The 25,478-nt window shown below is 46.5% G+C and overlaps 1 protein-coding gene across 4 annotated transcripts in view; it reads right to left on the reverse strand.

Annotated features, from left to right (window-relative positions):
• Positions 1 to 25,248, reverse strand: part of LEF1 (lymphoid enhancer binding factor 1) — a 70,073-nt gene extending 44,825 nt beyond the window's left edge. For all 4 annotated transcript variants that reach the window (XM_058802995.1, XM_058802996.1, XM_058802993.1 and 1 more), the window contains exons 1-3: positions 25,039 to 25,248; positions 24,180 to 24,243; positions 22,593 to 22,726 (exon numbers count right to left, since the gene is read on the reverse strand). In XM_058802995.1, the coding sequence (XP_058658978.1) occupies positions 22,593 to 22,726; positions 24,180 to 24,243; positions 25,039 to 25,248 (408 nt within the window). The remainder of the gene's footprint in view (positions 1 to 22,592; positions 22,727 to 24,179; positions 24,244 to 25,038) is intronic.
• Between the last annotated feature and the right edge of the window lie 230 nt (positions 25,249 to 25,478).

Here is a 25,478-nt window from a genome sequence, read left to right on the forward strand (position 1 = left end):
GGCTGTATATGAGGCACAGGGCTTGCGCTGCAGCACTCCTCAGCTGCAAGCAGGCTGATGCCAAACCGAGCAGACCTGGATAAGTTACCCCTCTGGGGGGGAAAAAAGTTGTACTCAGCTACACTGTCTTCCTCGCGGGGTTAACTATGTAGATTTCTGATGCAAATTTTACTTTAGGGCAGGCTTTATGGTATTAAGAGTCTCTTTTTCAGCCTTCTGAAATTTCATATGTATACATGCTAGAGCTCTCTCATCTCTCTTAATTGGGTTTTGTGGAATTTCAAGGCCCGGGGGCCAAGAGGGGAGGGCTGCTGATTAAAGCACGCCATGCAAAAGTGGATGCAGAAGTGTTGCACAGTAACAGGAGGAAAACAATTCCTCTGAGCTACCTACCTCCACGTGCAAACCCCATCTGCCACTCAGGAGGAACCCCATCTTTTGTCCTGGTCTTCCTGAAGGTGCAAGGATGGCTCCTGCCCTCTGCAATGGGCACTGGAGGGAGGATGTTCAGCCCTGCTTCGCTGGATGTGCAAATCAATTTCAGAGGTTTAGAGGCAGCTACATTTGTTTATTTCACTGGAAATAAACCTGTGTGGCTGTGTCCTCACTGCAGACCCAAATGGGCCTTCTTCCCACAGCCCTAACCATGACTTACACACTTCAGGACCATTAAGGAGGAATTAAAGGGTATTTAATCTCCCTTTATCCCTTTTCATAACCCAGCATATACATGTATGTCAGAATTTGTTAGGTTGTGAGGTCTGAACTGATGAGATGACATGTGTCTGTGTGTCCCCACAATGAGGGCACAGAAAACACCCGTTCCTGCATTTGGCCAAACTGTATTTCTCCACATACAGGGATTCAGTCCAGGAGCCTGCTTGCAGCAGCTAAATACAGATATTCACACACCCATTATAAATGCAGTCTAGTTTCATTTTTAACCCACAGGAGGGTGTGGAGGGAGAAGACATCAAAGCATGGACACAGGCTATCCTGGCATTCTGGATGTGCAATTTTATCTTCCCCTCATTTCCCTCCTCTCCAAACCAGCTGCTACAACTATCATGATGCTTGCCCTCCAGCCAGTAGGCTGGAAAACTGGCTTCCAAGGCAGTCATTAATCTCTCCCCATTGCCCAGCTGGCACAGGATTTAGCTTAGATGGGAGAAGAGTCAGCCCCGTGCCCTGTGGAGCACCAGTGGCAGCTCCTGCAGCCGTGCGTGCCAGGCACCCGCTGCCCACCCCGGCACAGCCTGGCACCGCTCCCCTGCCGCAGCACAGGGGTCACCACGCACCGAGTGAGAAGGGTAAAACTCAAGCACAGGCTCTGCAGAGCACTGAAAGAGGAACTCTGCATTATATAACCCCCTCTTGTCAGCAGTGATGGCGAGAAGAAGCGATGTGCATCTTTGGGGGAAGATGTCTTGGCTCAGAGCTAAGTTTAGAGGCTGACTTGTGGCATAGCAATAGCAGCAGAGAGTAGCCCCTACATATGCAAGTTATGCAAGTGAAATGAAGATGCACATAAACCTTTAGCAGGAGAGCACAGCTCAGCAATGCTGTGCCTTTCATTCGGCCAGCAGGGTTCAGCCCGTCTGAGGTAACAGGGCTGGAAATACACAGAGGTGTTTGCTGAGCACCAGCAAGGGCTGCTCCAGCACAGCCAAACCGAAACGAGAGTAAAACAGGCTCACAAAGTACCCTGTGCACCACTGCAAGTTTGTCAGGGAGATAAAGTAACAAGAAATGTGTTTCATGTGGTTATAGTCTGAAACATAGCCATTTTACTGTCCCCCACCATGCACTGCACTGCCCCAGCAACTTCTGAGGCCACATTTGACCATGTACATGAGTCAAAAATCATCTTTTCAGAGAATACTTCTTTCCTGTGTTGATGGGGTGATTCATAAACTTGTCATATCCTCTCAGTAATGTCATTAATTTGCCATTTTCAGAGAGGGAAAATGGGGCCCACCAAGGCCCCATGAATACACACCTAAAGCTGCATTTGATCTGTCTGTAGTACTGTAGGCTTCCCAAAGAAGAAGAAACATGCAGGCAACTTTTTGATCTTCCTTAAAGCACCGCTTATCTCAGCTTTTGTTTGTTTTCTGTTTTTCAGGTGTGGGGTAGTGTCTGATGTGAATGCCACCCACTGTAAGCTATCTAGTCAATGAAATAACCATCATAAACCACCATTGGAACAAAAATAGCAGCACCTTTCTCTCCCCTGCCTCCCCCAGGCACGGGCCACATGCAGGACAGTACTGACAGCATGTGCAGCTACAAGCACACTTTGCAGAGCACAAACTCAGAGGTGCTAAGCATGGGTCTCCCCTCATGTATCTTCCAGCCACTTGTTAGGGAACCACCGAGTCCTTCTGGATGGCTACCAGAAAAGGCAGCTGCTCATAACAGCTGTGGAGCAGAGAGGGGTAGTCCCTCAAGGCTGCTTGTGGGTTCAAACCCCTGCTCGGCCTAAGGAAAGCCAGCACCTGCAGTACAACCAGACGAGTGAGCACTTACAGCAGCACAGTTCACACACAAGAAGCCTACACCACAGTGAGCTGAGCCTTCTCCCACTGCCCAGGCTTTCCTTTTCTCACCCCCTCCTCTGCTGTGCCAGTCCACAGCTAGACATAGGACAGGGTGCAACAGCAATGGTACTAACTAAAAATCCTAACTTTGAATGGGGAGACAGATCTGAAAGGGATTTACATGAGGCTGTAGATAAACCAATATTCATCCACACTTATGGCTCAGTCCCTTTTACCTCTACAGCAGGCTGGCCAACCGCAGCCACACCTGAGCTTGGAGGTTTCCAAGTGGCTACTATGCTCCTACCAGCTTTGGGAGAGAAGAGAAAGGACAGAACAACACAGCAGCCAGGTAGAGGAAGCGGCTCTTCCTGAGCAGGAGGCAGCAATCAGCCGCTGCGCCGCCTGTTCTGCAGCAGCCGGCCGGGTGAGCATGCAGCACACGGGGCCACTGATGTGCACCACATGAGCTCTCCATCCCCAGCACATCCTTCCTCACTGGGAAAGGACAGAAACCCCCAGGACACCCAGATGTGGGGTCTGCTGCTGAAATCCTGCAGGGCTTCTGCTGAAAAAGGCACTTCAAATTCAACTAAAAATAGAGCCTGCACTGATGCTATATTTAGCAGGAGGGTGCATGCTTTCAGAAAAAGGCTGTCGTCCCCTCCAGCAGCAGAGGGAAGGCAGCCAGGCATGCCCCTGGGATGGTCCTGCATTCCAGCCCTGCTGCTGCAGCGGCACGTGCTGGCACCCCAGCATGAGTGCCTCAGGAGAGCTGCCTTTTCCTTTGGAAAGGTGAAGACAGGGTGCACAAAACCATTTGCGAGGTCACTGGATAGAGGTTCCACAGAGGCCAAGTGGGATGCAGGACCTTGGACCTTCCTGGGAGCTGTGCTGCTGGCCAGTCCCAAAACTGGATTCCTGCCCTGTGCTGGGGTTTTTCTAAGTGCAATAATGAGCATTAGGTTTTTCATAAAGCACTTACAGATACCTTGTTTCATCCAGGAGAGCCAGGCATGGCCACTGAAAACTTGTCAGCTAGTGAAAACACAAAACCTCCTGCTTTGCCTGTCAAGCCAAGTATCTGGCAAAACCTTTGACTAACTGTCTTTCAAGTAAAGGGCAAAATGCTCATTCCCTGGCTGGACTACTTAGGCTGTGGTGACAGATCCAGAACTGATGCAACACAGATACCAGTGTCCGCGCTGGCAAGACCAAAGGGGCAGGTTTGTACTTTCCACAGTTTGTGCTGTGCTTCCTCTCCCACAGAGCAAAGCTGTGGGGAGGTGCAGCACAAGAGGATGCCCCATGGTCCACGCAAATGCTGCATGGGAAAAAGTGGCACCTTCTCCCCTTGACTCGCTGAGACCTGTGGGGTGGCAAGATGTGGCAGGGGGCATCCCACCTCCAGGGCCCAGGAGGAGCCACTGAAAGCCAAGCTTCTAATTAAGACCACAGCTTTGGTTAATTGAGTCCAATTCACCTGTGACATGAAGAGTCCCAATCCCATCAACAATAATGGAACTGCATCGGCTTACACCAGTAATGACTTCAAATCAGTGGCATAATAAAGCTAATTCAATACTTGTCCAGGTCCGGCTGAGGAGGCTGCCGAGGGAGAGCAGGAGACAGCCTTCCTCCCTTGGCACCAACACCTGCTCAAGGGCAATGTGATCAGCCCAAGGCTTGGAAAGACAGGAAATGTAAAAAATAAACTATGTTTCCAACAAGACCAAAGCTTAGTTTCAACACTGAATTACTCCTGCAGGTGACCCTGTGCAAGTGCTGATGACAGAGCAGCATTCCCCACACCTACATTCCAGGAGGAGGAACTCTGAAAGGCAGCCACAGGTCCCCAACCTGCTGTGTGCTGCTGAGCCACCCCACCAAGCTGAACCCACCAGCTTGGGGCACCGGGAACAGGACTTGTGTCACAAGCTGGTAGCACCTGCCAGGGCATGGGAAGGAGCTCCTGAGAGACAGCCACGTGCTGTCAGGCCTGGGGAGGAATGTGGATGAACATGGAAGTTGCCCGATGTAGGCAGACATGCAAATCAGCAGCTGCAGGGCCACACCGACAGCCTCCTAATTGCCTCGGCAACCTCCTAATTGCCACGGCACCCCCAGCGCTCTCGGGGCAGGGACCGGCAATAGCCAGGAGGAGCGGGAAGGAGCGAAACCCTCCCACGGCAGCAGGGGCTGTGCTGCCAGGTCGGTGACGCCCTGGGACAGCCCCAGTGCCCCGAGGGATGGGAATGGCATGGCTTGGCCCCCGGCCGCCCCACACAGGCCACTGCCTTGCGCACACAAATTTGTCTCTGCCTCGAGACAAAAAAAACTAAGCTGACACTCTTTAGAAGAGACGTGCATTATTTTAGAGCAGTCAAGTTATGACTGGTCTGATTTCCATAATACACGCTCTGCAAACATCTGCCTGTTATTTAAGGCTTGTCTCCACTGGGACAGAACTTAACAGGGCAGACCTCTGAGCCGGTGTCTGTGGAGGACTCCTTGGTGCCAGAGATATCCCGGAGCAGCAGTGTGCCCGGCTGGTCACTCCCCACTCCCACAGCCACAACCAGCTTCTCATTTCTGAGCCTCTCCCCATGCACCCAGTGCTGGTCCCGTCCCCCCCTCTACCAGAAGTGTCTGCTCGTGCCAGTGAGCTGGTGTCACCCCTCTGAGGGCACAGCGACGTCTCTCATCGTGGGTACCTCGCAAATCACCTGGCACCTTCAGGCCGCCTGCCATTTTTGCAAGCCGACTGCTGAAAGCTGAGTGTCCCAATTAGATGAAGTTAAATGCTGCCCTGAACAACAAGAGTTGCTGGCAAGAAAGTTATCCCAGCATTATTAGACTGCTCCCTTCCTACGAAGAGACCGCAAATTGGTGTTTACTTCAGAGGCCAAGTAGGCCAGCTTTGAGAAAGCATGCCTGCCCCGCCATCCCACAGGTTTCCCATGGGCTCCTGGTTCCTCAGCACACACCTCCACGCCATGGCCGTGCTCTGCCTTTAGCCCGGGCTCCAACCTGGCCTGACACAGCATTCAACCACTGGGTTTATCCCCTGCGTGCTGTACTGGGAGAGCTGAAACAACCCAGTCTCTGTGCTGCAGTCAGTTGACACAGGCTAAGTCAATTAGCTGCTATTGCTGTGATGCTCAGCTAGGCCAGAAGACAAAGAAAGACAAAGAAAGAAAAAGGCAAAGAAAGAAAAGCCTCACACTGAGAGGAACCAGGTCCAATCAACACATTTGTCTTCGATACTTCAATCAAAATATTTGAAATGGGAAAGGGAGATGGCAAATGCTTCCCAAAGCAACTAGGTACAAGCTTGCTTTCCTAGGGCAGGAGGGGCAGAGGGGCCAGGCAGAGCATTGCAGTTCCCATGCACCTCTGCTCCAACCTTTGCTTCCATTCAACAAATCCTTCAAATAAACACACAAAAACCAAAATATATTCTGTAAGTTCCAGCTAAGGCACTTTCAATTTCAGAGTGGGCTACTCAAGCCCTGTAAATCTCATCCTGACTCAAACCAACACTCTTTACAGCTTGTGCATAGCATTCTTCAGGAGGGACACAAAAGATCAAAATGCACCACAGGCCTCGCATGTGGGCAGGATTATTATTTTGCAGGTCTCTGCTCTGTATCAGCCATCCCAAGGACCACTGGTCTTCTCACTGGCTTTTGCAAAACTACATTAGTCAGCAGGCAGTATATCCAATACCAAGCATTGTGAGTACCAAGCCCATTTTTGCCTCCAAAAACATTAATTTTTCTTTTGAGAGGTTGACAGTTACTGATGACAAGGCTTCACCTACAGCTGAACTGAAGGAAATCAGAACTGGTAAAGGACAAAAGCAGGTCCACAACACTGAGCTGCAGCTGGGCAGCCTTCAGCTTCAGCTCAGCTCCTTGTGCAGCCGCTGCTGTTGTATCATGCCACGCTGCTCCTCACTTCAAAGAGGACAACCATAAGGAGAACTATTAAAGCAATTTAAAAAATATTATCTTTAGGATGTAATCTACCCAGAGATGAATGGGAATAATTATCTAGCTGCAGATTTTTATGTGGTTTTTTTGAGGCAATAACTGGCTGAACATTCATTCTAAGTAGTTACCTACACTAACTTCCACCTTATTGAAACAAGAGACTAAAGATACCATTTTTTTTCACAGCGTGGGCCACGTATTCCATACCATATTTCACAGTAACATCTATACTCACTAACCCTTTTTCCATTCAGTTCATAATCCCATAAACACCTCTGTAGCAGCTCATGCAACTGTTCACGTAGAAAAGGGTGCCTTCTGTTTTTCTCAAAGCAGCAAAGGCAGCAGTTCAACAGCCTGAAGTGAGAAGATCCAGCTCCAGTTTACCAGGCAGCTGTCTGAAATCGCCCCCTCAAATTCTCACTGAAGAGCAAGACCTAACATCAAGAGCCTTGCCTTAGCATTCTTTAATCTGCATACCTTGAACTCTTTATTCTTTCTCTTCTGCTCTGTTGCCCCACCTCTGAAATTGATATTATGCCATACTGTAGACAGGGAAACAGGCCCTGAGACACCAGCTACTGAGCTGAAGTTGTGCATCAACAAGACTTCCCAAAATTCTTTGACTATCTGTTCACTCCAGGTATTTTTTGAAGGCAATGTACAACCTGGGTCTGTTATTCACTTTTGGTTGGATAGGTATGTTTTCTGTAGCTATTGCTTGAAGCTTTACCATCTCCTCTCTGCCTCTTATGTGTCCATGGCCAGGTACCAGCACCAGCTGTCCTGATGCCAAGGGACACTTGAGCTCCTCCCAACAGTACACAAACACGTGCTCACCCATATTATAAACACGGCAAAATATACAAGAAAGCAGAAAAAGGTCAAAGCCAACAGATTTCTTTTCAAAAAAAAAAAGCTTTTTTTGGCTTGATTAGACCCCTAAGATGTCAGCCCTGAAGAGACAAACAGAGGGATTTGGGTCGCATATCACAACACTGAGGTGCAATGCTTTCCCCTTTATAGGTTAAGGCTTAAGCCACACACTTGATTCAATAAAGGCAGTTAACTGACATAGAAATTTTCATGAAAGAGCTATGAAAAAATGTTAAAGAACTCCAATCAATTTTAAAAAATCTATTTAAAAAATTCCTTTGTAATTTAAATTTACTGGGAGGCGGGGTGGGGGGGAATAACCCCAGAAGGAAACAGTTTTACTTCTTTTTAGATTATGCATCTTTCACCAAATACTGAAAAAGAAATCTCAGCTCATATTTGTAATAACAAGAGATTATTAGAGTCCTCGATTTACTGTTGAAGTCTGCAGAAAAGTTTCATACCTTGAGTGAGGTGCAGCCTAATCCCTGCATGTGATTACATTTAGGAGTGAGAGGGAGGTATGCGGGGGGTAGGGAGAAGCAATTTTTATTGAAGACAACGCTTCAGGCAGCCCTGGAGCAGAGTGGATCCAGTTTGAAAAGAATTGGCAACCCTAAAACTTTTTGATAAGATAAAAATTCATTGATGTTGGCTCACACTAGGCCCACTTCAACTCTGCACTTGTCCTCTGTGTTTCCTTGGCATATCTGTTCCTTTCCTCTATCTGCTTTAGCATAACTTTATTTTTCTCTTTTATCTTTAGCTAACTGCACCCAGGGACTGGAGGGATTGATTTTTTGTTTTGACTTATTGTTTGAAGATCTGTAACTCAAAGCAGCTTCTTGCGCCTCTGATGTCTAAGCCCAAGCAGTATAAAAGGTAAAGCTCATCCTGTGTACCAAAGTGAGCAGGGATACCATTTTATAATCAGTCATCTGTGTTTTATTTTGCCTTTTGGGGAGGAAAACTATTTTGAGACTTTATAAGCAATAATACTTTAAATAAACATTCTCATGGCAGATACTGCACATGCCAGTTCCCTTTTTAAAGACAGACAGCTAGTGCTTACCGCTCATGGGAAGAAACAAAAAAGTTCTTAATTAAAGGAGGCCATTATACATCAGAAGATATTTTGAGCATCACGTCACACTACCAACAGCCTATTGCAGCCAAAATGTTACCATGCAAATGTAGAAATGCTCTTGCTCAGAGATGCGCTGCCATGAGGCCAGTGAAAATCCCCGCTGGGAGGGGAGGGCAGGAGACAGAGCCGCCGTAAACAGCCATCGCTCATTGCCACGTTAATGCCACCCCAGCCCCAGCCGAGACACCAAGCAATGGAGATGGAGTTCTGCTTGCTTCCTCTGCCTTCTGAGGGCCAAACTCTGGAGATTTCTCCTTTTCCCAGGCAATCCTTCCCTCCCCCCACCGCCCGCCCCCCCCCCCCGGACAAAAATGCCTCCGGGCTGTTTTAAACAAGCAGCTCCTTGAGACATGGCACAGGGGTTTCTCACTGCACATGCACATTTCTGTATCGAGGAAAGCCAATAGTCATGGCACACACGGACTTTGTTTACGATCGCCACTCTCTGCTATTCCCTGAAGTTGCCCAGCTTGCTGAAATATGGTTACATATGCAAACATTATCTCCCAATTGTAACCTCATTTTCTGCTCTGCTGGACAGCGTGACCAGCATTTGTCATCTTGCCGCCCCCGCCCGCCACATCATTCATGTGTCTATAATTGTCATCAAGATGTGGCATGTCAGCAGGACTCCCGCGTCCGCTGCTCCCCATCTCCACGCAGTCACTCAGGTAACAAACCCATAATCTCACCCTGTTTTCATGATGGTTGAATTACACATAATTGTTTCTGCACAGTGATTGATTTCTGCCTGAATAGAGACCTCTGCCTTTTTTCAATGCGAGCGAGTGGCAGCCAAGTCTCTCCATCTAGGAGGAGGCAGCAGCCTTTGAAGAGATCAAAGCCAAGGCCGCGAGCAGTTGTGCGCCCTGGGAATATGGAAAGCCTTTATGCTCTCAACCCCATTTCCAACATCATGTTGGATTGCAGCTGCATTACATTCTGCCAGCATTCTTAATGCTTTTAGTATTGACTCTGACATCACCGATAGCTGTTTTAAAGTAACAAAAGCTGAAGGATGACTTATTTTCACAACTCCATAATTGGAACATGCAAAGTTAGGGGAAGGGAGCATTTGTTTTTAATCTGAGATACAAAAGAAAGCACAGAAAATTATATAAGTTCCCCAAAATTAAAAACACGTTTTTCATATGGAAAGAACAGAGGGGGCATTTTTATAGCCTAGACCACACAAAATGAACTGATTATGCACATGCTTTTTCAAGCCTAAAGGCTGAAGTAAAATACGATTGGGCAAGCGAGTCAAATCGGGAAAAAATATTGTGACTCACAGTACATTTAGTGACTTTTAGCACCTGATGCAGGGAAAATAATGCAGATGCCCAGGCTGTTGTCTCCCCTCTGCAGCTCCTTGTAGCAAACTGACAGTAGTTCACCTACCTTAAACCAGACACACAGCACATGGCAAACACTAAATCTCCATTAACTAACCTAAATAACGACCTAAAACGATAAAATACTGCAAAGCTTCATTCAAGCATTTCTCTGCTCCAGTTATGCAGACAATTCTTGGGCTGCCTTAAAACTACTCTTGCCACAATATGGTTTTCAGGGGCATCAAATGCTCCCACGCTCCTTCTCTCTCTTCATCTGGCTTTGCTGGTGAAAATAAAAGTAAATTTCTATCAAGAAAAGACTGTCCTGAATTTTAATTAAATGTACATCTACATTACCCTGAAAAAATATTTCCAGGAAACTTTAAAAAGCTATCAGCAGAAAGGAGGGAGGATAAGGAGGATGTGAAAAGCAAGAGCCCAGGAGTGCACAGGAGCTGAACCATTCTGTATGTGTGTGCTGCCCAGTCTGAGCACCAGGGCAACTTTGACATATATTTTTATTCATGGTAAAACCACTGAACAGGAGCCTTTAAGAGCAGTAATTTTGAACTACGGTCCTGCCGCTACTGTGCAGAGTGCTCAGGAAGGAAGAATGTGCAAATAAAGCATAAGCTGTAAAGAATTAAACATTACGAGCACTCATGTATTAGCAATAAAAATAATTTCCTCTTAGCTGTATCGTTTTTGTTCTGCTGTACTAACACCCCTTTCCTCCCTGTAGTCATTAAAACCCCGACTCAAAGACAACAGCAAAGGGATCTGCCTCCCTCCCTATGGACTCAGAGCTTACGTCCCTGTCATTTCAAGGCTGGGAAACCGTCTCATTTTCACTTTGACTGTTCCTTTACGCACTAACCATACTGAGGCTGAAATTAGAGTCAAACCTAGCAAGCTCTTTTCCAAGATGTAAAAGCTTATCATTTTTTTAGTATCAAGACAGAAGTCTTTTCTGATGTAATCCAAGGTTTTGGAGTTTTTCCTCCTTCTACTCTCCTGCCATCCCTAACAAATTTACTAGTTCCTCTGCACAGCCTGCTTTTTAAAATCAGGGCTAATTCTTTGTGGCTCTGGTGTTCATTCTGATAAGCAGAGGGATGCTCGTAAAGAAACACAGAGGAAAGAGTGGAAAGATACAGGGAGCTGCAGCCATCACTGTAAACAGAGGGATCTGCTGCCATTATCTGCAGGACAGCTAAATCAACTTCTGCCTATCCCACAAGCAGTGTCAAGTATCTGGAAACGAATGCCAGCCTCCAAAAACTGAGCAAGTAACATGCATAGCATTGCAAAGGTCTCCAAAACACTCACTACTATGAAGACACAGCAGAAAAATAACTTTTACATGATGCTGCAACCCTACCTTTCAACATCAAACCATTACTATGATGAAAAAGTATGTTTTACTGTAATTACTGCTAATTTTTCCCTTCCGGGGACTTTTGTGTTCGTTTACAGAGGATTCACTTGCTACTTGATACTTTTTCTCAAAAGCTTGCTCCAATTTTGTAGCTATTCAGTGAAATTCAAGAGACACTATTTAGCCCAGAAGAGGCACCTGAAGGCTGTCTGCCAGGTTTTCACCCCCTCCAGCCCACTCCATAACCTGCACAGGCGGCATTCTGTGCCCAGGCAGAGGCACGGCTTCTCCTCATGCAGGATCCTTTGCTAACCGCATTAGAGAGAGCCAGCGGCCCTGACAACCAACCTCACCCACTCCTGAAATCAGGAACTGAAATCCCTTCAAGGTGACTACCTGCAGGACCACAACAAACTGCGTTTTAAGCGTGGCTGTGGTGCTGGGGACCGTGCAGCCACCCGCTGTGGCCACAGTGTATATCAGCTGTGGCTACAGAGGTGTGAAGAAACAAAAGAAAACACCACAGATGACCTGGCTAACCCTGGCAGGGCAATGGCACCGGGGCACACCGCTCAGGGAGCACAGCTAGGAAACTGAGAGCTGTGCTCCAGTGAACACAGCCTGGCTGCACTGTAGTGTATTAAAACAGAAGATATTTCAGGATGTCCAGGAAAAAGTTTAAAGCTTCCAGCTGCAAATGAGCCGGCACCTCCTCACAAACCATTCTTCCCACCAGAGGTTGCCGAGGCACAGGGCTCGGACGTCACTGGGCCTTGGCCGGTGCCCACCACGGCTGGAAGAGGAAGACAGGTGCCATTGCTGCCGAGCTGCCATCCCAAAAAGCTGCTCTGAGATCTTCCCATCCCTACAGTAAACAACAAAAGTCCCATCAGGCCGGTGCCAGGGCAGCTGACAGAAAAACGTGGCTGGTCATTCCAACACATTGTGCGCAAGGGCTGTGAATCAATGGCAGGTTCCCGGGAGAGGGAGCGCACCGTGCTCGTTATCTAATTGTGTTTGCATTGAACTTCTGAGAGGGAAGGAGACAAAAGTGGGGGATGAAAATAATGATGCTGAGGGCAAACAGCCTGCTCCCCTGCAGGGGAGAGAGCAAACAGAAAACCAAGTGAGAAGATATGGGTGCTATTGTGTGGCAGGGAGGTAAAATGAGAAAAAACAAAATTTGTTTTTTGACAAAACCTTTTTTGGGCTAATTTTCTTAGGCCACTTCTTGCTTTTATTTAGAAACTTCAGTAGATTGTTTGCTCCTCCATTCAAAGGCTGGGTATGAAACACAGCCACAGCCAGCACTGACACAAACTTTCTTCCTATCTGCACTGGCTTCAATCGTCTTATTTTCCCTCCCTCCACCGCACATATCTCGGTTTTTACTTTCTCAGACTTCTCATTTGCTTTCATTAAAAAACCTAAGACCAAAACCAACCTAAGAACCATATGTTTAGAAGTGAGCTGTCTTTCAGGTGAATTCCCAAAGTGAACTCAGGAAATACGGATTTTATTCCCACCTCTGACATCACCTTCCTCTAAGGCTCCGAACAAATGTTGCTTTTTCAGGTCCTCATTTGCAGAAGTCTCCTCTCAGACTGTGCCTTTACTTTTGGGAGTGGAGTGGGGGGAAGCAGAAGACATCCACATGCACAAACACACACATAACCCCAGTGCCAGCATGGGCACCAGGGATACTTCCCAGGAATCTGCCAGCAGTCACTGACACACCGCAATTTCCACGGGTCACGTCCTTGTGCTACACTCTAGGCTGGGCAATTATACACAGAATTTACCTATTTCATGCTTAATTGCACAGGCACAAACTTTTCCTCCAGCCCCAAAATAGCTATAACTTACCAGCAGCACTTATGTTACCACAGGCACCTCTGCCATTCCTGGCTTAACCTCCGAGGATCAAATCTCAGCCACTGGCTTAACCAGCCAAAACCCCTCCTGGGAGAACCCAGCAGAGGAGAGAGAGGAAGCACAGGTAACACAACAAAGGCCAACATCAGCTAGGGGCTCCTGGGCTGTGACATGCCACCTCCAGAAGAAAAATGAAACACCCACCTGTAGGCTCTTCTGCTGACTGAACCTGAAAAATAATTTGTCCACTAGATGCTGGCCAGAGAGATTCATTTGATGGAGGAGGGCATGTTTGTGCAGTAAGCACTACTGTGTAATTTTCTGACTGTATTTACTTGGAGTCCTGGAAGACAAGCTTCACAAACCCACCGCTGAGATCTCCTTCTCCTAGGAAGTCTGCCTGTGCCCCAAACACGGGGTTTCTGAACTGGCTTTGATTCAACCACATTTCCCTACTGAACATTTATTGTTCTGCCCCATTAGCCTGCATTATTCTCACTTACACACATATCCTTGGAAAGAAAAAGCAATAAAAGGGAGGATTTAAAGTGTCAGAAAAAAGAGGAAAGCTCCCTACACAAGTTGTTTTGGAAGCACCCTTGAACTAAAAAATGTTTCAAGACAGTGTTTGACCAGCTCTTCTACAGTCTCTTAATATTTCCTTATTACAAAGTATGAAGTCATCCTCTTACAGGTCACTCTGATAAGAAGATTATATTTGCCAGTTATAAAAAAAAAAGTGTTTGCAATATTGCTGTCAAACTGTCTAGGGAGTCACCTAATAAATTAGCGTTTCTTGTGGTTCTCCTATTCCAATCTTTCCTTCTGAAGATTTACATCTAAAACAGGATCACTGCGCTATTACCTTAGAAATATTCTCAAAATAATAGAGATAGGAAAAAGAAGTCTCAACAAAACCTGAAAAATCCAAACACTTAAGAGTTAAGCTTTTTAAAGTTTTATTTCTTTTCTTTTGCCTTTAAATCCACCACAGCTTCCTTTTCTTCCTATAACAAGAGTATTTAAGATACAAAATAAAGTGCAAGAGGGAAGGGTTTGAGTAACATTTTTTTCAAATCAAATATGTTCATCTGAAACTTATTTTTTCAAGTTGAATTTAGTTGTGTGCAGGAGGTAATTGGGCAGTAAAACCAGACAAAATACAGCCCAGTGTGCCACTGTCAGAAGGCAGCCAAATAAGGGGAATCCTAAGGGAGTAAACTATTTTAATCGCTTGAGTTTTCAAAAATGTATTCCAATATGTTCGATGTATGGCTTATTTCCTCAAGATCCTCACTGGCTCTCCCAGTGCCAGCTGGGTGAGCTCATTGCTCCTTCCCATATTGACCTCCAGCAGTCTGGAGGGGACCTGGGCCTGCCCCATCACCCTGGGCTCCCACCCTGACCCTCACTCACCTGTGAGCTCCTGCCCCACTCCCAAAAGCTCCCCAAGAGGCTGAACCTGCACATACATTTGTATTTGAGAAAGGAGGACCTGGATGTGAGCACATGTACAGTTTTTACACTTGGCAGGGTCTAATTCACATGCAGAAGTTCAGGGGAGATATCAGCCTCCCCCATTTTGGAGGAGTCCCTGCACTGGGTCAAGCCCAGCTATTCTCCAGCTTCACCTCAACTTCTCTGTACACAAGTGTTTCATCAGTTTAAGATACAGAAGTGCTGCTGATCAGACCACAATGATGGAACAAGCTGCCACAAAGCCTAAATTGAGGAGAGAGCACAGATGTGAGAATGAAACCAGCCTGTAAAAACTAATTGAAGAAGATATACAATGGAATTTTGCAGCATGGGACAGAACACAGGTTGGTAGCAAGAACCTTGCTCACTGTGAGGGCACAAGGGAATGATACAGAACTGCAATGAAGGAAATACAGGACTGGCAGGGAGCAAAGTAAAGAGCAAGGAAAAACACAATGACCACTCATAACTGCAGCTTCCTGAACCCAATACAGCAGCACTCAACTTCAGAAAGGAGAGACCCTCAACAAATCCCTGGATTGTGGCATTTAAACAAAGCAAACACATTTGCATTGCCAGACACAGTTTAACTGCGTTTTAGCACATCGGCAGGCAAAAGGCCTTCTCCCAGCCCGTGGTCTGTGTTTGACAAGCGTTGACACCTGTAATCATCACCTCCACATTGTACTTTTTTTATGCTAGACAAAGCTTGCCAATGCAAGACTTGATAGGGATGAAGAAAGATCAAGGCAAAAAGATACGCCAGAACTGTGGAGAGACAACAGACGGCCACAAAGATAAACCTCTGAGACAGTTTTGAAACACAGAAAAAGACAGAAAATTGAAGAAATAGGGCTTTATAGCATAGCTAAATGACCAGTTACAGAGAGAGAGCTCTGAGCAGCCAGTGTCACTTGGATGCCTACTCAGAAATATAGAGCCTACAGGGACAGCATTTTAGAGCTCATCGCTCTCCACCTCTGAGCCAAAAAAACTGCCCAACCAAAGTCCAATGATCCCTTTCCCTGTTTTTTGAACATACATCATGAATCAAACAATGTCCAGACTGGTTTTCTTTGGATAATGACTGCAACTCCATCCACACCTCTGTTCAACTCCCTCAGGTGAAGCTGAGCTGTCATCAGTATCCACAGGATTTCAGCATCATGCCTTGCAATTCTGTGCAGTCTCACTCCTTGTACTGACACTGTGAGGTTCGTTGCAGTTCACACACTTTCCAAGTTTCTCAGAGCAGGGCTGCTGGTTACACGCAAAGCCTGGCACTGTGCTGGATGTGCAGCACCAGCCTGTTTCAAGCTACTTTAAAGCTTCCCCACTCAGAAAGCAAGGAGGGGAAAAGAAAAAAAAAAGGTCACACAAGCAACTTTCTGCTACTCTTTGCCAAAGCAGCATTACCAGGGCTGCCTCACACCACGAGCACATGCCCATGTACCCTGCTCCTTGGCAAACACTTGCATGAAGTCCCCTGCTCCCAAGGGACACCCTCCCCTGCCCCGGTCTGGGTGAAGCAGACCTGCCCGCTGACTCGTGCGGCACTGTTTGAAGTACAGGGCTGGAGTACTGAAAGTGCTTGGATAGACAGGTGCTTTTGGGAATTAACTGCTCTCTGGCTTGCTTAATAACTCCTAGCCAAAGCAATTCTCTGGTTTATGTGTTACAGCTGGTGACAGCACTACACTCACTTTTTAAGTTGAGCTGCCCATTTTATAAATATTCAATCGAAGCCCCGTAACTTTACACTTGTTATTTTTGCTGACTAAACTCATCCCATTGATTTTATGCCTCAACCTTACCTATATCCACAGCCATTTAAAGAAAATAAACAATCATTGAGTCAACCTTTCAGCTCTGTTAAAATGCTCTTCTACACAAGGGATTTGGTAACTTTGAAGATCACACATATTCCAGTTCCTTCATCCTCCATCTGAAGCCCCAGCAAGCAACATCACCACCAGAAGCCACGGAAGGCCAGCCATTTTTTCTTGGGCAGTTCAGGCCCCTTTTCTTCCCCTTTAGGAGAGCAAGCAATCCCTGACTGATTAGCACAGTTGGTGTACATGTTAACTCCCTATTGCACTTTTCGTTCAATCCCGAAGATTCAATGAATACATTTTTATTTAAGTGCTCAATCACTTTCTTGCTGAGAGGACAGATTCCTTTGAAGTGGGAATCCCAAACTAAATAAACATATCCACAAGATCCAAGTCTCAAACAGAAGCCACTGGGTTGCTAGATTAAGTTATTCTGAGTGCAATTTTCTTAAGTGAATCTAATGCTTATGAAGGGCTGAAGCAACAGAGACACTAATGCCCAAGTCTTGGGCAGGAGCAGCATGCCAGTGTCCTGCAGAAAGGGACCAAACCCAAGAGCCAGACGAGAAGTGTCCTCACCCCAAACATATCTTACAACCAAAACCAGCTTGGAGAGAAATGTCTGCCATCCTGGACAGGGCAGTTTGGGGTAAATGGGAGCCACATCCGCACAGTTGGAGCATCACAGCACATGGCTTCCCTGCAGCAGCGGGACGGACACAAACAGAGGACAACCTGACTTGACCAGGGCAAGGACAGACTGCCTGGCTCCCAGCAGTGCTTCCCTTGAACCAGACAGACACTGGGTCAGGGTCCATCCATGTGAGAGCAGCACAGGAGATTACAGCAGGACACACACACAGAGTGTTCGGTGTCTGTATTAAAATGGACTCTTGCATGTCTGTCTCTTTGTCTTCCTGAGAGACATGATGTTTTACCACTAGCAAAAAAGAAAAAAAAGCACATGCCTCTGATAGGACTTCAGAAATATTAAGCAGCAGTAAAATGCTTTTGTGTGGGTTATTTCCTTCCCATATCAGGAGGCATTTTCGCTAACTATAAACAGAAGTTAAGTACTCCAGAGAAGCCAGGCCTGCGGTACCCAGGCTTTTCAATGCCTGCAGGCATGCAGCGCGGCAACTATCTGGAAAAAGCCTTTTCCTCTTTTGATGCCTGAACCTGTGGAGCTTCAGGCTTTCTTCTTGAGCCATATCCTCCTTGGCACTTGCAGCCCATAACAAGCTATTCTTATTAACATTTTTTCTGGGCTGGGATTAAGTTGGAAAAGAGACAGGAATGACATTTTGCTTAAACCACTTTAAAAAGTAAGCAGCAGCTCTACCATTTAAAGTTTATATTGAATCAGCTCCTAAATGTTTGGAAAAAAAAGGGATATTTAGGACGTAAACACAGACACGTATTGCTATACAAAAGCTCCAACTTTGATGATTTGCAATGGGTGGGGTTTTTGATAATGCCTCTGCTCAAGCCACACACACACACACAATTACTGCCTCTGCACTGACACATCAGGAGAACATTTTGTTTTCCCCTTACCAATCCACAATTACATAGATTTGTTAATTGCATCAATGTGACAAGGAGGAAGCAACAAAAGCTGAAAAGGTGTTCTCTTCACTAGCTTGTGCCAAAGATCACGGTAACAATGAACTATATACCTAAGACTCAGCCTGGAGCTCTGATTAGGAGCAGCCAGACCAAACTTCAGATAAGGACAACCTAGAGCTAGTGTGTTAACTTCTTCTGCCCCTTTTCCGAATGGAGGATTCATCTTATTACATGGGAGAAAGAAAACACCACCAAAACTCATCCCATGACCATTCACGGCATGGGTTTATGTTTCACAGCGGCCTGACTGACTTAGACTGATCAGCTGTGATTGCTTGAGTCAGAGCAGCTGAGAGACACATTTGTTTGTAGCAATGAGGTGCCACTATTGGGGCTGAGCAGATTCCTCTTCTTTCCCTGGGCTGCCATTTGGCAGGACTCACTGAGCTACTCAGAAAATAATGCTAAAATTCCTCCCTGGGCAAATGCTAATACACTCCATCAAGTTCTGCTTCCATACAGCCAGGAAGCTCTGTGCTCCTGTGTGCTTGATTTCAAAGTTATTTAAGGAGTTAATCGGCATCATTCAGCTGCACGGGGTGAAGCTGCGGAGCGTCGGTGTTGGATAAGCAGCTCTGGCTTGTGGAGCCCCTCACAAAGCTGCCCATTTCCTCAGGCACGGGCCTGGGGTTGTGGATGGAAGAGAGACATCTGTGGCAGGGCCACAGCTGCCTGAAGCCCCAGAGCATCCTGCTCCAATGGCAGCTTGGGAAGCAGAGCAAAGGTTTCTGCTGCGTGATACGGGAGCAGGAGCCGAGCCACAACTTCTGCACTGTGAAAGCCTATTTCATTTTGGGCCAGGGAGGTTTCAGCTGGCCACAGCTCCCAGCAATTCCCTACAACTGCACAGTGAGAAGAAGCAAATTCTCAGGAAAAAACAACACAGTGAAAAATCAGGTTTGTATCCTTCTGCAGCTCCCATACATTCCCCTTGGGGCTCCAAAATTTCCCCACAAGGGAATGAATCAGGCTGCTTTCAGAGGAACAGAAGACAAAGCCAGGGAAACAAAACCTTCACTGAGGCTCCATAGCCTCTCATTTTTGCTATTTCTACCCTCATCCTTCCTTCTGCCCATATTATCCTCTAAATCTCCTGGGACATCAGCTCTTCAAGATGGGAACTACCTCCATACCCCCTGCCATGCAGAAACACACAAGGAATATCCAAAATTTGGGCTAGTCCTGCGTTGTTCCTAGCAATCCAACTCTCTTGAAAGAATTCCTCGTCATTTTCAGATATGCTGCATTGTGCAAGTTGCCATAACATGTTTATACATTGTATCCTCCGACCTATTTAACACATCCAGCTGCTACAGAGAGGCAGGAAGAAAGAAACCCGGACCCCAAGAACACAGACAAAAAGTAGGTTGCAGAAATCCCCTATCTTTCCATAGGAAGTTTAACTCATGGGGAATGAGAAATAAATCCAAAATTATCTTCTGGATGAATTTAAAACATGGAGAAATGATCTTTCTTCAGTCACTTCCTCTGTTCCCACGTTCCCATCAAACAGTCAAGAAAGCTTTGCCACCCCAAAACTAGTCTTGTTAACCAAAGGGAAAAACCCCCACATGTTAGAAAACAAACAGCTGCCTTCATCTCCCATCTTCAGCGCCCTGAGAGGCTCAGAAACCACCGAGAGCTATCTCAGCACACAGGATGCACATTCACCAGGTGCTCCTGCGGTCTGGCACCCTCACCTGCCGCTGCTCCTGCAGCCACCAACCCACTGCTGCTTCTCCACTCACCCACCCATCTGATAAGAACACGAACTGCGGCACCAGGCTCCGACCTGAACTTGCAATTCACACTCTCCTGCTCCCACTAATACAACCTGGAAATAAATAGCAAATCAGCTGCCAGTAAAATAAGAAAATTTTAAAAAAATTGAGGAAGAGAATGGGGAAGACGAGAACTCTCTAACAACAACAGAATTTGGAAGATTTTGAATCCTTGTCAAACATTCTCTTCCTTCCAAAAGCTGCACTGAAATTAGACTTCTATTTTTTTTTATTATGGTTTATTAGGCAAGTTGTGTCTGACTACAGATTTCTACTTTTAATTGTACAAAGCAAGCTTTTAAAGCATGTGCCTTTTTTAAAAAAAAAAAGGAAAGGCTTTTTTTTCCTCCCTCTCTACATATGGTGATGAAAGTAACTTTTTTCCCTTTCCAGGAAAGCTTTGCTCTCCCTTCTCATAGATGGTCCTTGCCCTGTGTCTGGACGCCGTTCCCCAGGGGTGCATCCCCGGGGCAGTTTGCAGCCAGCAGGTCCTTCCAAGGTGGAAAAAAAGATTCAGCGCCCCAGGGCGCCTTTTTAATCCCGGCTAACACCTCCAGGCAACAGATGCATCAACAAGAAGCTTCTTTGTCATGCAAATAGCAGGGCGCAGGTACACACCAGGCACAAATGGCTGGGGACTAGTGATACCCCAGGGGAGAGCTCTGCCTCCGGTGCTTGCTGCTCAGCTGCCGCTTGCCCTGGGAAGGGGAGGCAGAGCAAGGCAGCGGCCGGACCCCGCGGAGGTGAGCGCGGCGCCGGAGCCGCGGACCGGCACGGGGACAGCGAGCGTGTCACCTCCGCGATGCCGCGCTCTGATCCTGCGCGCTCTAAAACCCAACTGTCAGCACCGAGCCTAGCAAAGATTACAGTTCAATTAAACAAAAAAATTATTTAATAACTCAAGCGTGTAGCCTTGTGGTTAAACTGAAAGAACTCCGGGCTTATGTCAACATTGCAGCCCTGCAACAGCACTGTTTTATTGAAACAGCGGTGCTGCTGTAACATGCAAGAGCAGCACCGAACTAAATTAGCCCCTCAGATGTTCAGCAGGCAGCTCTGCAATTAAAAACAAGACGCGTTTTCCCCCTTCCTCCCCTCCACCACACCCACAAAGGGCAGTTCCTCAAGAGCCTCTGCAAGATGATATTCTGAGGGCACTGATGCCAGATCCGTACAGAGTGGCAGCCCCACGGTATGCATATATGGAGAAAATCCTCGGTGAATAATTAAATTAGATTTTGTTGTTCTAAGCCACGCACCAGCACTCGGGACTTTCTTAGGAAGGTAGAAGGCAAAGAGGGGGTAAAAAAAAAAGTCTGAAGTTTCCTAGTCCCGCAAAGGGTAGGTTTGAGTCTCGATCCCCTCTTGAAAAGCGGCATGCTTTTCCCTATGATACATCCAAAAGGAAGTTTTATGTAGAACAACGTTTACAACAACAAATATCAACAGACTGTGATCATCATGCTTCACCCTAAATGGCTGTAGGCCTCTGAACTGGAATTTATACACAAAAAACCCCTACAGCTATAGAAAGTGATATATTGCATGAGTTTTTGCATCTTTCAAATGCAGATCCATGTGTTTTGCAGTGCCAAAGCACCCTGTCACTCTGACTCCAAATATACACTAATTTAAGATGTTTCGCTGCTGTCAAATTACCAGCACAGATCAGGCCCCCTTCTTTTTGTTTTTGAAGTCGAATGCCACAGTCCTGAATAAAAATCAAGAATGTCAGAGCGCAAAACAATGCCATGACAGAGTGGCATGACAGAGACCTCCAAGAAAAAAATCTAGGAGCCAGTAAGAGGGAAAACTGCTTTATCACAGGCAAGTAACTCCTCCTCTCACAGCACGCACAACGGCGGCGGCATTTTTCCAGCACGATGCCTACAAGCAAATCGTTTCCTGCTCCTCTCAGGTTCTACTAATATAATTTCCACAGATCATTTTAACACTGCCTCTCCATTGCTCTGTATGCCTCTTACAAAAATAAATGGGGATTGACTACCCAGAATTAAAAGTACATTTAAATCCATTAAACATGAATCTACACCAATGGAAACAGAGGGACCAACCTGGAAGAATCAGTGCTCGCCACAATGTAAGGGAAAGCTGTAACTACTGCATCATGGTTGATATTAATTTCTAAACGACCATTTCACAATTTCTGGCTGAAGATACAGAGTATGTTTCAAAGCAATGCTGCCAGATAGATAAAACCTTCACGCAGACCAACTGATGGTGGAAATAAAATATCAATCAGCAAAGAGCAATGCCACATCTGAAGCAAAAAAAAAAAAAAAAAAAAAAAAAAAATCCAATCTTCTCATCTTACTGTCATGTAACTTTAGTAGTTCTGCTTCCAGCCCTTGATTTTCCTCAACAAACAAAGAGTTAAAGCCAGAAAATTCACATCTGTCCCAGTCACTATAAAGACAGCATTTACATCATTCTGCCATACGTTATCCTACAGTAGTAAACCAGAGCTCCCCCCACAAAGCCCCCAGCCCTGTTCACAGACATTAATCTCAGCTTTTCCACTGTGATCATGACCAATACCTCTAAGAGATCTCAAACTCCTCTGGACAGAGGCTCTGAACAGCAGAAGCTCAACCTTCACTGTCACTGAAGCTAGCCAAAAGACCCCATTGTAAACAGGCTCTGCAGACCAAACAGGAGGAAACCCAGCTTGCCAAAACCAGGCTTTGGAAGAGATAACTCACTGTTCTGGGGATGGGTGGCGACAGAGATCCATTAGGCATGTATGGGTCGTTATTCATATTTGGCATCATGATATACCCAGAATAACCAGAGTACGATGGTCCCTTGCTGTATAAGCCATTGTCTGGATGCTTTCCTATGGAAGATGAAACAATGATTACATTATTCCCCATGTATGCATTTCTCACGATTTAGAGCACTCAAACAGGTACTGCGCATATATAAACATGCTCTACATGCAAATGTTTCCTTACTCGTGGAAATTACTGCTGACAGAAAAATGATACAAAGTAACTTGTAAAAACATTTTTTTAGGAAGCATAAACTGTTAAAATAGCGAGTATTCTCAGTGAGGAGTTTATGTTTAAAATACAGAATAGCCTCAAAATAAACAATTTTGCTAGTACTCACTGAAATCAAAGTAGACACATCAGCAATGACATCACATTTCTCAAGTAGCAGTTTTCCCCAATTTTATACATGCCTCTAGGATTTGTCAGCTCAGAATTATTGCCAGTATGGGTTTCCAACATCACTGTTAGGAAAGGCTGTGATAACTAGATATAATAATTTCCTTCTCTTGCTGAGACAGTGTGTGCAGCAAACAATTCATTCTGACTATGCTCATTGGGAACAATTAAAGGGCAGGGGGTGCTTGGAAGGAGATCCTAACAATTTGGGAGGGAGGCTGTTAAGCACACATGGTACTACAGCCAAGAGGGAAGCCCCGTGAGGGAGGCTATCTGGTAGGGAAAAAAGGTATTTGGGTCCAGATCCTGCAAATAGGGTGAACAGGTCTCCCACCTACATGCCCACAAGGACACTACTTGACAGTGAGGTTTCAAGAAGATGCAGAGCTGAAAACTATCCGGAGCTGAACACCTCCTCCTCACTGCCCAAATACAATGAGCATGGACATCACTGCTTTTAGGCTATTTAATTACAAATTTGGAGGAAGATGGCCACAGAGTCCTGGAAAGCACCAGGACTGGACTCTGTCTGTCTTTATATGGAATTTATAATCTGATTTAGTTTGAGATGATAAGCTTTTGATTTTAAACATAATCTCCCACCCTTCACAGCACACGCATTCTTTGCATGCGTGTCCAGCTTCCTAAATGATATTTGATGAACTCTGCTACTTCCTCTGTGTTCCTCAATCGAAATTAACCATTTGAGACATTTAAAAAAATGCACAAGATCTGCCCATACTTAGATTTGAAAAAGGAGATTTAAGTAACAGACTTTGGCTATGGGGAAAAGCAAAGGGTTTCTGAACACAACTGTACACTGTATGAGTCAAGAAATAATGTATTTAAGGTGATATCCTAAAAATAGTTACTTCTTCAGTGAATATCCATTTGGCCTACTTATCAGTTTCTAAACAACTGGAATACCATTTGGTCACTCAAGATAAATGCACTGCACGTTCGTCTGCTTTTTAAATGCGCTTCGAAAACACTTTGGCATCCCTCCCCCCCCAAAAGATATAAAATTTATGTTTTCCAGATAAACCAAGTTCCAGTTTGAGGACTGTGTGGCGGGTCACAGAGGGACAAAACTGCAAGACAGGACTGTGCGAGTCTCACCTTCCTCGGGGTGTTCTCTGCCTTTATCATGGTAGGAATCCTGTGCTTGAGTCTGCCTGGAAACCTGACCACAAGGAATCCACCATCAGAAAAGAAGAAAAAGAAGAAAAGTCATTGTATGGATGCTCGTTTATCAAACACGCCGCTACAGTTTCTTGAAGGAAGAGAGGATTTCAGAGCACAAGATTAACATCTTTCTTTTTCCTCCTAAGTGGCTTGGAAGGCAACTGTTCCAGAATCATTGGTGTAAGCTATTGTTTTATGACAACGTGAATAACTACAGGGCTTTGCAAAGCATTTCTAGCAGAAGCACCCTGCATTTAATGGAAGTGGATCATTTATGGAAAATATTTGGCGCTCTGGCGGTCAAAACGCTCCTGGTAAAAAGATACCAAAAACAATAATGAAAATCAGGTTGCCCTCCTTAGCAGATGTTTAGGGGGAAAAAAGAAAGAAAATTAAAAAAAAAAAAAAAAAAAAAAAAAGAAAAAAATTAAACAAAAATTTTTAAAAGGCAGGCTCCCCGCTCGCCCCGAAGTTATTTTAGAGTCGGGAATTTCTTCCCTAACAGTTTTATGCAAATCCCTTAAAGAGTTTACAGCTAACGCTCCGACCCCGCTGATTTTACTGAGGAAATTTCATGGCTGCTTGAGGTCTAATACCACCGCACCGTCGGGGAACTCGCGGCAACTTTCTCATCCCGGGCCGAAGCGCGGAAGGAGCTCTGCCCGGCGCACCTCTGGAGACAGGATTCGGGGTAGAACGATCTCTGTTCCCATGGGAAACGTTTCCCCGGTGCCCCTCCGCAGCTCCCTCCCGCCGGCACCCCGCGCCCCGCGGAGCCCCCGCGGCCGCGCACCTCGTGCCCGTTGGCGCCGGGGGCGATCTCGGACTCGTTGACGAGGGAGGACTTGATGTCGGCCAGGTCGCCCTCCTCCTCGGGGTGGCTGATCTCGGCGAAGATCTTCTCTTTCTGGGGGTCCCCCTCGTCCTTGAAGGGGATCATCTCGTCGGTGGCGCAGAGCTCCGGGTCCCCCCCGCCGCCCCCGGCCCCCGGCAGCTGCGGCATCCTCACGGCAGCGCGGCGTCTGCTGCGGCCGCCGGCCCGCCGCGGGAAGGGGAGCGGGCGGAGCAGCGGGGGGAGGAGGAGGAGGAGGAGGGCGGAGGAGGAGGAGAGAGGAGGAGAAGGAGGAGAGAAGAAGGAAAAATCCCGTGAACTCCTCGGGGTTGCTCTCGGCAGCCGGAGACCCCCGCCCGCCCGTCCGCCCGCCCCCTCGGGGCCGAGGTACCCCGTCTTCC

The sequence above is a fragment of the Ammospiza caudacuta genome, chromosome 4, assembly GCF_027887145.1.
Source record: "Ammospiza caudacuta isolate bAmmCau1 chromosome 4, bAmmCau1.pri, whole genome shotgun sequence".
Taxonomy (NCBI): Eukaryota; Metazoa; Chordata; class Aves; order Passeriformes; family Passerellidae; genus Ammospiza; species Ammospiza caudacuta.